This window comes from Helicoverpa armigera, chromosome 13 (assembly GCF_030705265.1).
Source record: "Helicoverpa armigera isolate CAAS_96S chromosome 13, ASM3070526v1, whole genome shotgun sequence".
In the NCBI taxonomy this organism is placed as follows: Eukaryota; Metazoa; Arthropoda; class Insecta; order Lepidoptera; family Noctuidae; genus Helicoverpa; species Helicoverpa armigera.
The window spans coordinates 9289863-9302389 of NC_087132.1; the positions used below are offsets into that span (position 1 = coordinate 9289863).

At 39.0% G+C, this 12527-nt stretch overlaps 1 protein-coding gene across 1 annotated transcript; it reads left to right on the forward strand.

Moving 5' to 3' along the window:
• Window positions 1-710: 710 nt before the first annotated feature.
• LOC110373357 (juvenile hormone epoxide hydrolase) lies at window positions 711-3519 on the forward strand. Its single transcript, XM_064037416.1, has 7 exons — window positions 711-927; window positions 1146-1373; window positions 1520-1684; window positions 1806-1952; window positions 2242-2452; window positions 2680-2914; window positions 3089-3519. Exons 1-7 carry the CDS (start codon window positions 745-747, stop codon window positions 3420-3422), a joined length of 1503 nt encoding a protein of 500 aa, XP_063893486.1. The 5' UTR covers window positions 711-744; the 3' UTR covers window positions 3423-3519.
• Window positions 3520-12527: the final 9008 nt, after the last annotated feature.

Below are 12527 nucleotides of genomic sequence, written 5' to 3' on the forward strand. Positions count from 1 at the left end.
CATACATATATTTGCAGAAAAATGGTCCATTTAGGTTGAAAATGGAACTTTTAGACGGGACATATTGTTTGATAAATTAATTAATAAATCGTTATTGAGTATCTACATTCTCTGAAGCAGAATTCCAAAAGACTGTTACTGATTTTTTTAAAACAAAAATGCCGTGTAACCTATATTTTTGCACAGATATAAGTTATTTTACTTCCGAAAAACTAGCCTACCAAAACAAAAACATCTCTTTTATTCCTATTTTCCTTTCGCAGCTATGATGGAAGATTTTTTTTAGAAATAAGCATTACCTTTGTAAATTCTGTCTTTTCTGATGTTTTTCTTATTGTGTGTGTAAAAAAATGTGAAATTTCAAAATTCGCACAATACACTTCTTTAAGGAAAGTAGGTTGATTTTCATATCATGTGCGGTCATTTGTACTCGAATACTTTACGGAATTGCACCATCGAATACCGGAGCGCGGGTATGAAGTACACTTCACTGGTTTTTAATCATGCAGACAAAGCGAGGAAACATTCTTAGTCAAGCAAAAATTGTAGGCATTTTTAAATAAGAAAAGGAAGCACACCTTTTTTCATTCACTGACGAAATTGAGCAAATATTGTAAAATTAAACATTTTAATGTTAATATTAAAAATATAATATTTAAACAATTGGTGTAGGTCGAAATAAACTAAATGGGGAACAGTATATAAGCTGGGACTTCGGTTAGTCGAACATTGAAATCAGCAACGATGAATACGTTCTTAAGAGTATTCGTGCTTTCGGCCTACGTGACTCTTGTCCTGGGTGTGACCGCCAAGGAGGTCACCTCACCGGAATTTCTATCAAGTATAGAAAAATGGTGGGGTCCACTTGGACAAGAGGGGAAGATCAGCGAGGATATCAGACCTTTCAAAATCCAGTTCACGGATGAGGTAAGTGTTTTATTTCATTGCATAGCTAGATACATTTTAATTCCAACTTTTTTTTTGTAATGGAAATGAACTTGGCAAAAATACATATTGCAATACGCTGTCGAATTGAGTAACTCACTTATTTTTGGAAAGTCGTCTCAAAAGCCGAACAATTACAGTATTCGTGGTTGGATCATAAACTACTTCTCATCTACATGTTTTTCTTCTTTATCTTCCAGATGGTAACCGACCTAAGAAATCGTATCAACAATCGCCGCGAAGTGACCAAACCTCTAGAAGGAATAGCCTTCGAATACGGTTTCAACTCAGATAATCTGGACTACTGGATGGACTTCTGGGCTAACAAGTACAACTTCACTGAACGCGAAGATTTCTTGAACCAGTTCCCTCATTACAAGACTAACATTCAAGGGCTTGATATACACTTCATCAGGGTTAAGCCTGAGGTCAGTATTTGAAAGAAAGAAAGAATCGTAGCAAAGGAAGCAAATAAAAGTTTCTTAGAGAGACTTCCAGTAAAAAAAATTAATAGTTTGATTCTTCGAGGATCCCAGGCAAGCAGATAAGTTATTTAGAGTGGTATTTATTTTAGGTACCTGAAGGCACGTTGGTGCTACCTCTTCTGATGATGCACGGCTGGCCTGGTTCCATCAGGGAGTTCTATGGATCCATTCCACTTATCACCGAGTACAACGAAAAAAGAGGTTTCGCTGTGGAAGTCATAGTTCCAAGTTTGCCTGGATTTGGTTTTTCTGATGTAAGTATTTTGTGGACTTTCCATTATATCACTGTGATGAGATATATAGCTAATTAATCTTGTACGTAATTAATGCCTTTATTTTCTTTTACCACATAAAATATTATTGTTTATTTGGCAGGGAACAACTCGTCCTGGTATGGGAGAAGTGGAAATTGCAGCTATCATGAAAAACCTTATGGCCCGACTTGGCTTCGAGAAGTTCTACGTTCAAGGCGGCGACTTCGGTGCCCTAATAGCTAACGATATGGTCACTTTCTATCCTGATGTAAGATTTTCGAATACTTTTTTTTAATCTTTATAATTTTTAGGACCACTTAACGTAGACCACATAAGTGTTAAGTTTATTGAGGGTCCAGCCGAATAGTGGCAATGAAAGCATATGTTTTTTTATAAAATTAGAGAATTTTACTTCACCTTAAAAAATTATAGAGTTGTCTTACAAATAGTAATTGTAAAGTAATGAGGACTTTTTTGTGCCGGTTTTTTAAAATTATTATTATTAAATCATATGATAGCTTTAAGGTACTTACTTTTCATTCCCGTTGTATTTTCAGAAAATCCTCGGTTACCACACGAACTTCCCGATATCTCTAGCTCCTGGTTCACTGCTCACCTACTTAGCTGGTTCACTGAACCCGTTGTTCCAATCGCTGGTCGTGGACTCTTCAGTAGCAGACCGAATGTACCCAATACTTGATGTCGTTCTGGGACTCGTTGAGGAATCCGGGTACTTGCACATGCAGGCTACTAAGCCAGATACCATTGGTAAGAATATAATATCGAAATGCATTTTATGAAATAGTTTTACTTGTATCTATTTAATACTGTCTAGAATTGATTAATAGATTATTTATTATTTTGAAAACACATTCATGTTATATATAAGACGACGACAGATAGAAGAGTATGGAAGGAGAAAATACGTTCCCCCAGCCCCAAATAAAATTGGGATAAAGGCAGAGGAAGATGATTTCATAATATTTCTATTACAGGAATTGCTCTGTCAGATTCTCCAATGGGTCTCTTCGCATGGCTGATGCAGTCACTTTCTGGTGGTACTCGTAGAGCTTACAAAACCAGAGTAGACGGAGGTCTTTCCCTCTTGTACGCTCCTGAGACACTCATTGATGACGTCATGATGTACTGGACTGAAAACAAGTTCACCACCGCTGTCAGAGTATATGCAGAGTCCATTAATAAGAGAACCCTTGGCATGGGAATATCATCGTAAGTAATATTTCTTGAGTTCCGAATTTAAACTTGCCTAGTCTTCTAGCTACTCCGTGACTGTATCTATCTATTATATAGAGAAACAACTTGAACTTTTTACCCTCCATAAACATTGGCAGTATTTATTTTTTTCTTCTTTGTACTAAATACTTACACTTTTACCTCTTTCAGAATCCCAACATCAGTACCAACCTGCACCATTCACGCTAAGGACGAAATCATCTATGAATCTCCGATCATGCTCAAATACAAATTCACCAACCTTCTGCGTTCAACAGTTCTCGACAGCCAAGGACATTTCTTGGCCATGGAGGCCCCAGAAGTATTTTCTGAAGACGTCCTCTCAGCACTGGACTTATTCTTGGAATTCAATGAAGAAAATAATAAGGTTGAAGAGTCAAACTCGAAGTTCCCTATCAAACTACCCACGTTACCTATCGTAGACAGTTTAGAGAAAGGAGTGGACAAGATCAAGGGTGGCTTATCACAATTGTTCGGCCGTTGAATACAAATCGACAACTTCTTCTCTACTTACTGGTACTGCTTTTGGTCTTCTTTGATTTTGAACATAAATTTACGATTTTGTCATAGATTTGTGTTTAAATAAACTGCTTTGGCTATAACTTTTTTTTACTGTGTACCTTGATGCCTTTTTGATATCACTACAAGCTATTTCCTTATATAAGTTAAGATAATTTGAAAGCAATTATGCTGGAGTCTTTAGAGCTAGTAGCACTCGTCTTAGTTGTTTTCTACGATCGTCTTCGTCTTAAAGATTGACGAGCTTGCTTTATAACATGTTTGATAGCACCAACCGGGAACGAAGGAGATTGGAACATATTTCCATTAGATTGGCTTTATTTTATAGACTTGCAGTTTAAAACATAAATACTAATGGTTTAAAGTTTATTAGGCTTTGAACAAAATGGCTTCATATGGATAGTTTAACGTGGAGAGGTGATTTTTAATTATTTTTAACAGGACATAGACGTTAAAATACTTGGAATTCTTAAAACTATTTCAAGATGGTGCTTTTAAAAGTTATCGGAAGCAGGTAGAAAAATACACTGTAGGGTGCAGTGAAATTTTACGACAGTAGTCCATATCTTCTGATCTAGCACAGCATAATAGTAATTTGAAAAGCATTCACATCATAAGTAGAGTTATAAATATTTACCATCTGAACAACTAGATCGATCCTGATTTATTCCGAATCGATACATCCATTGTTGTGATTGTTATTTCACAACACAGTCATCCGTCAAACGAAATATATTCGAGGAGAATAACTCACGTTTTATTTAGGTTAGAAGCACATTGACATTAGCTGTCATTTGTAAGGGAAGAATTTTTATTAAATTGAGAAATAGTATCCTGAAGAGTTCCTCCACTAGCTACTTGGCGAGGAATCCGTAGCCGCCTGTCACGAACACGCTGGCGCCGCAGTAGAACTGCTGCACGGCCGAGTCTCCGTGGTACTGAATGCATACGTGTCCGATTTTAACAGCCTCAGAATCATAAGCATCGGACCTTCCATATAAAACGCAGGCTACCGCCTGAGAAGCCGGGGCGCGGCACTGGCCGGCCGGGGCTGGCCAGTGAGTCCCGCGCCGAAATGTGCCGAAACCAGCGCGACTGCGTCAAATTTACATTTTGATTATTTGTGTTTTTGAGTGCTATTTTGATTTGTTACTTTTATTATTGTAAATATTCTTTTGTGGAAAACTAATAGTTGTAAGTGTATACAAATAAGTAGCGAGGCACCCAGATGTATAGTAATGGTGATGGGAGTGTAAGTGCTTGTCAATCTTCAACATCTTTGGATGCCCTGAGATGCCCGCTGTGCCCCCAAGCACGTTTTTTTAAAGGTAAGCGGGGTTTGAACGTGCACATTGGGAAGACACATAAATCCCAAAGTGCAGCTCCTCCCACACTAACCCCGACAAACCCAGATACCGACACACCTTTGGAACCGTTTTGGAAAAGACTTTCAAAATTCAAAAACACAATTCCAATCCTAAAGCGGGTTCCCCGAGGCGCCAGGACTTTAGTAGCTCAACATTTGGCAGGTTGTGTCCGCCTGGCTGCACGGGAGAACTCGCAACGTGCTTGGGAGAACTTACTCACCTTCCCTTATAGAATCTTACATATTCAAAAAAATTTGGCATCCAAAAAGTCCTTAACGACCCAAATTAAAGATAATTGTAATATTTCGGCCAGAGATTTCGACACTAAATCACCGACAACAGGCTCTACCTATTCGAGGAGCATCCCCCACCTGGTAGAATCCAAGTTAAGTGAAGGTGACATAAGTGGTGCAGCGAGGATTCTTTTCAGCAGTGATGTGGTGGCACCTTGTTCTCCAGAAACACTTTCCGCTTTGGAGAGCAAACACCCTGCCCCATCCGATGACCTTTCTTTTCCTGACCCCCCTGACCCGGACACCCATACCCTCATTATTACAGGTCGACAATTGAGCACGGCAATAGGCTCCTTCAGGAGCGGTTCCGCAGGCGGCCTCGACGGCTTGAGTCCGCAACACCTTAAGGACCTTACCTGCCCAAGCGCCGGGGAAGCTGGTGAGTCACTCTTGAAGGAGCTTACAGCCCTGGTCAACCTTATGCTCGCCGGCAAGGTGGACGAGGCCGTCATCGACGTCTTGTATGGAGCGAACCTCTGCGCCCTACGCAAGAGGGATGGCGGCATTCGTCCAATTGCCGTAGGGACTACTTACCGTCGCACGGTAGCCAAGATTTGCTGTAAATTTTGTAGTGAGGGTGTTTCGGAAAAATTTCAGCCCCTTCAGCTGGGTTACGGCTCAAGAGGGGGCTGCGAGGCTGCCGTGCACGCGTTATCGACCTATTTAAATTGTGGCAAAGGAGAGGTCATAATGAAGGTTGACATAAAGAATGCCTTTAATTCAGTCAATAGGGACACCTTGCTGGCAGAAACGAAAAAAGAGTTACCCCAAATTTACAGTTTTATTTGGCAATGCTACAGACATCCATCTAAATTACTATATCAGGACAACCTTCTGGAATCTTCTGTTGGCTGTCAGCAGGGTGACCCACTCGGGCCTGTGATTTTCAGTTTAGCCATAAACCCAATAATTCGGCAGCTAAATTCGGAATTTAACGTTTGGTACCTTGATGACGGAACCTTGGGGGGCAAAGTAGATACAGTACTTGGTGATTTTTCTTTTCTCCAAAAAAAATTTCAAGAAATAGGTCTAAATTTAAATTACTCCAAATGCGAACTTTTTGTACCGGACAATACTGACAGACAAGACACACTTTCAAAATTCAATGCAATAGCCCCGGATATTAAATTAATTGATAAGGACTCTCTTTGTCTCCTTGGTTCCCCAATATATGAAAATTCATTTTCGAATTTTATTCAGGACAAAATACAAAATTTCAATCATATTTCGGAAACTATTACTTCGACAGAACTTCAGTAGAAATATACCTGACTTCCAATTTCAATATGTCTCTGATTACACGATCAAAAGAGCATTCAAGTCTTTAAATCTAAAAAAGACTGAGGACTTATGGGGCTTTTCTGTCACAGTCATTAATTCCATTATTGAGAGTGTTGCCCCGATACTTAGTGAAATCTTTAACCTTTGCATTGACAACGGTATCTTCCCTGACTTGATGAAACTCAGCAAAATTGTTCCTATCTTTAAATCAGGCTGTAAGAAAAACCCTTCCAACTACAGACCTATTTCAATCCTTCCAGCCTTTAGCAAAATCTTCGAAAGGATCATGTTGGATCAGATGTTAAGACATTTTAATTTAAACAACATATTTCATGACCGTCAGTACGGCTTTACAAAGGGTAGGTCTACCACTGACGCAAGTGCAAGATTGATCACCCAAATCTTAAACGCCTGGGAAGATTCGCGGGATGCTGTGGGCATTTTCTGCGACCTTTCTAAGGCGTTCGATTGCGTTGACCACGACACTCTCATTTGTAAGCTGAACCACTACGGAATTCGTGGTAAAGCTCGCGCTCGTCCTTTCGTATCTATCAAATAGACAGCAAGTAGTAGACGTAAGTGGCTCAACTTCATCTGGGTCATTAGTAAAAATGGGCGTGCCGCAGGGCTCAATTTTAGGTCCCTTTTTATTCTTAGCTTATATAAATGATCTCCCGTATATGATGTCTGTGATCTCTGATATTATTTTATTTGCTGATGACACTTCCCTTGTCTTCAAAATTAACAGAAAGGAATCTAGTCCTATAGACGTAAACGATAGCTTGGTTACTCTGAGCAAGTGGTTTGCCGCGAATAACTTGCTTCTTAATTCTTCCAAAACGAAATGCATTAAATTCTCTTTACCTAATGTAACACCAGTAGGGCTCAATATCGTTCTGGACGATAATAAATTAGATGTTATTAGTCAAACCGTCTTCCTGGGCATCACCATTGACTCTAAATTGCAATGGGGTGCCCACATCTCAGCACTGTCAAAGAGGCTGAGTTCCGCAGCTTATGCAGTCAGAAAAATAAGACAGATTACTGACGTTGCTACTGCTAGGCTCGTGTATTTCGCTTACTTCCATTGTATTATGTCCTATGGTATTTTACTGTGGGGGGCAGCGGCTGACGTAAACTCAATCTTCGTTCTCCAGAAAAGGGCAGTTCGTGCAATTTATGGCCTCGGCCCTCGCGAGTCATTAAGAGAATTATTTAAAGAAATTGATATACTTACACTACCTTCTCTTTATATACTAGAAAATATCATGTTCGTACAAAAACTTAAATCAATTTAGTGTTAAAAGTGATATACATTCCATTAATACAAGAAACAAGCACAAGCTAGTAGTTCCGAGATTCAGATTAAAGAAATCAAATAAATCGTTTTTAGGGAATTGTGTCCGTTTTTACAACAAGCTGCCTAAGTGTGTAACCGATCTCACGGATATAAAATTTAAGAACACCTTAAAATCCACCCTAATTAAAAAAGCTTATTATAAAATTCAAGACTTTGTTGACGATAAAGATATTATATGGCGATAACTCATCTCTCCATGTGTGGCTTCCCTGGCAATTAAACGACTTTTTCTTCTCCCTTTGCATTGTATAGATTTACAGTTTAACTTTCTTGCATTGTATAATTCTGTGAGCTTACTATTGTTATGTAATAGACTGTTTGTACTGTGACTATATTACTTTTTAAAAAGAGTGTCTATGGAGTTTCTTGCCGGCTCTTCTCCATGAGACCAACTTTTTGGAACCGTGCAACTAATGTGACGTTTCATAGGTGCCTGCAAAGGCCTATGTGAAATAAAAAGATTTTGATTTTTTGATTTTTTGATTTTGAAAGGCTGCTCCAAATTAACATGCACTCAGCCATTACAATCATTAGATATTGTTGTTTCGGCCCAAAATTAACATACTATTTGCGCGCTTCCGCTCTATGGAAGCACACAAACCTTTTGGAACAACTTGACAAAATTATCAGACACACATTATCATCAATTTTAAATGTGGCCCTAGACGACCGAGCCTGGGTTCAGGCTACTCTTCCCATTCGCATGGGAGGGCTTGGCGTCCGCAAAATTTCTAGTATAAGTTTACCGGCCTTTATATCCTCCGTCCGTGGTACTGAGAAATTGACCAGGAAAATTCTCCCTTCCACACTGGTCAATTGCGAGGTACCATGCCTGGCTGAGGCTGTAGAGGCTTGGAAAATCACCTGCCCGAATATTGATCTACCCGTCAACCCATCCTCTCAGAGACAGTGGGATGAGCCGCTCTGCAGAGCTACACGGAATAATCTGATTAATACGTCAATTTCTTCTGCAGAGCGAGCGCGCCTTCTGGCTGTGGGCGAATGGGAGTCGGGTTTATGGCTTCTGGCACTTCCGTCGTCAAACATAGGCACCTTGTTTGACGACACCACTTTCCGGCTTGCTGTTTGCTTGCGTTTGGGTGCTCCGTGCTGCTCTCCTCACCGCTGCCCATGTGGTGAAGCTGTCAGCAGCCTTGGACACCACGGCTTGTCATGTAGCCGCAGCGCCGGCCGTTTTGCACGGCATGCGAATATCAATGACATAATCCGTCGCGCTCTTGTTGCCGTCGGCGTTCCAGCCATATTAGAACCCAATGGTCTGGCACGCGACGATGGCAAGAGACCAGACGGTATGTCGTTGTTCCCGTGGAAGATGGGTAGGTCTTTAGTATGGGACGCGACCTGCGTCGATACTCTTGCACCATCTCACCTTCCTAGCTCGGCGCGATGTGCTGGTTCCGCTGCTGCGGCTGCAGAGGACCTCAAACGGCGCAAATATAGTACCCTGGTGGGTAACTATACCTTTGAGCCGTTTGGGGTTGAAACCCTCGGGCCGTGGGGTCCAAGTGCTCATCTCCTATATAAGGATATCGCTAAGCGACTTGCTGACACTTCAGGTGACCCAAGGGCTGGTTTTTATTTTGGCCAAAAAGTAAGCATTGCCATCCAACGTGGCAATGCTGCCATGAGGAGTTTTTTGATGCAATTTTTTAAATATTTTTATTTATAGTAAGTGTATATATTAGGTAATAAGTTAGTTATATGTTGTATATATATTTATTATTAAGTTATTGTAAAAAGTTATTTGTAAATAAAGGGTAAATAGATCTGATTAAAAACTATCATAAAAAAAAAAAAGGTTAGAAGCTAAATAATTGTAATTTATGTTACTCGTAAAACATGCAGAGCTGTACGACCTACGAACTTGTCTTGTACAGAGATTTAAAGAATGCTGCAAAGGGAAAACTGAGCGAAAGATTATATTATTTGTGATTGCAATAAATTTCTCAAAGCCTACGGAGTTCGCTTGAAGCACTTTGCTCGATTCCTTTAACTAGTTTATATCATGAAGTTGTTGATGAAAAAATTTAATATTCCTCATTTTTTCAATCCATGACGTAGATCTTAGTACCTGTTTCTATGTAATAATTTTTCCTTGGTTAACACTGTGTTAAACAATTGATTAAATATTGATTGTATTAATTGTGTAGGTGATTAAATATGCATTTAATTAATCATATTTTAATTGTACGAGTATCTTAAATAAAAAGAGACGGGCGAAACTCCCTAGAAAGTTGGGCCTGATGTTACAGTAACAATTATTGCATTATTTTATTTATACCCTTATACCGTATAAAAAAAAAAACTAAATTATTTACGACTGCTACATGGGAGAAAGAAAATTTAGGATGACATCTGTTTGTATCAACAACCTCTAACCTAAAGTTATACACAGAGCTCTCACGTAACACTTCAAGAAAATAACGATTTGACTATATTTTTGACTAGAGTTAACCTGAATTTATTGTAGGCCACATTGATTCAGACGCTTTCCTACTAGATTCTAAAGGTACCAGCAAAGAGAGTATGAATTATAATGTTAGGACACCTTTTTTACATACGGTCGGTTAGCCCCATGCTAAGTTATTAATTAACTTGTGTTATTGGTGCTAACACAACAGATAAACTACATATAGCTACATATATACATATTTATAAATACATATTGTAACACCCAGACCACGGCCAACAAGCATGCTCATCACATAAACGTCGACCGAACCGGGAATCGAACCCGGGACCTAAGGTTCGGCAGTCAGGCGAGGTGACAAAAAAAAACACTTTCTACTTAAATTATTTATTAATCACCCACATAATCATAAGCAATTAAATTATCCATAGGTTTAGCCACATTATTTTTTCGTTTTTATAATTTACAATATCATGTGTAAAGCAGAGATAAAGTAAGGAGTATTGAATGTTTTGATCAGTTGACAGCTGTCAGTTTTCAAGGGAGAATTTCAGTTATTGGTAATGAATGTCTGACTTTTATATGGTGTTCTAATTTTGCGCACATATTTAGTCTATTTATTTCCTACATACATCTACATCCTACATCCTACATCCACATCCTACATCCTACATCCTACATACATCCCATCCCATCCTACATCCCATCCCATCCCATCCACATCCCCATCCCATCCCATCCATCCATCCCATCCCATCCATCCCATCCATCCCATCCATCCATCCCATCCCATCCCATTCCATTCCATCCATCCATCCATCCCATCCCATCCCCATCCCCATCCCATCCCATCCTACATCCCATCCCATCCCATCCCATCCTACATCCTACATCCTACATCCTACATATCCTACATATATTATAAACGTGAATGTTTGTGAGAATGTATGGATGTATGTTTGTTATTCAATCACGCAAAAACGGCTGGACCGATTTGATTGAAATTTGGTATGTAGATAGGTTATAACCTGGATTAACACATAGGCTTTTTATCCCGGTCAACAGGGATAAACCGTATTTTTATTAATATTTTGTTAAATTAGTATAGACGGCCTCTTTTGAGTTTTGCCGTTTCTTTTTCTGAATCCTGTATTTTTTTTGTTTTTAGGGTTCCGTACCCAAAGGATAAAACGGGACTCTATTGTTTTAGCACCTCTGTCTGTCCGTCCGTCCGTCTGTCCGTCCGTCAGTCACCAGGGTGCATCTAAGGAACCGTGATAGTTAGAGAGATAAAATTTTCACACATGATGTATTTTTATTGCCGCTATAACAACAAATACTGAAAACTAGAATGTAATAAATAATTTGGCGGGCTCCGATACAACAAACGTGATTATTTTGTTCGATTTATAAATAATGGTACGGAACCCTACGTGCGCGAGTCTGACTCGCACTTGGCCGGTTTTTTTGATTTGTACGCAGGTTTCTATCCTTTTATCATGGATGCTGTCATAGATTTAGAAACCCACTACCGTTTGATAGATAGGCAATAGGTGACACATAATTTTATGCGATAAGAGTCCAAAAACTGACCACTGTAGAGGCATGTAGCTGGCCCCCGAATGTGTCAAAGACAAATTTTTGTAACAAAACAAGCGATACTTTGAAAAATGTTTAACATTTTCTATGAATTGATTCCAAAAATTGATTCCAAAAAAAAATTAAGAAACGCTATAAATACTAATACGTAACTCTAAATACTATAACTTCTACATAAAAAGTGTGTTTCGTTTTTGGCTTCACCAGAAATCACATAATGGTCGATCTATCTACTGTTATCTATATCTATTGACAAATATGGCTATCATACTGCGCTTTGTCTGTCAGGGCCATTGGAATTTAACGAAATTCTCCATAATCCGAATTTTGCGGATATATGTTGTCGATTCAAAATCAATATTTCTTTATGTTTTGTTATTCATACCTATAAGGTTTCGATTGAGTACTCCTTGACAAAATCTTACTTTTTTATATTATAAATGTCAAAGTTTGTGAGAATGTATGGATGTATGTTTGTTATTCAATCACGCAAAAACGTCTGGATAGATTTGATTCAAATTTGGTATGTAGATAGGTGATACTCTGGATTAGCATATAGGCTACTTTTTATCCCGGTCAACAGGGGTAAAATTATTCAGCCACGGTCAAAGCGGCTCCAGCTGTGGTATATAAAATACAACAAATTTGACATTAATTAATTATCATGTAAAGTCATAGATGGAGTTGTGCATTTTTTCATAAACAAATTGAGCTGGGGTTTTATTTTAGCTTATCTTCC

Excerpts from the sequence above, each read along its gene's own strand:
- LOC110373357 (XM_064037416.1), top strand. The coding sequence starts at position 745 with ATGAATACGTTCTTAAGAGTATTCGTGCTTTCGGCCTACGTGACTCTT. Across the intron at positions 1,685-1,805 it reads CTGGATTTGGTTTTTCTGAT|GGAACAACTCGTCCTGGTAT; the intron begins GTAAGTATTTTG and ends TTTATTTGGCAG. Across the intron at positions 1,953-2,241 it reads TGGTCACTTTCTATCCTGAT|AAAATCCTCGGTTACCACAC; the intron begins GTAAGATTTTCG and ends TTGTATTTTCAG.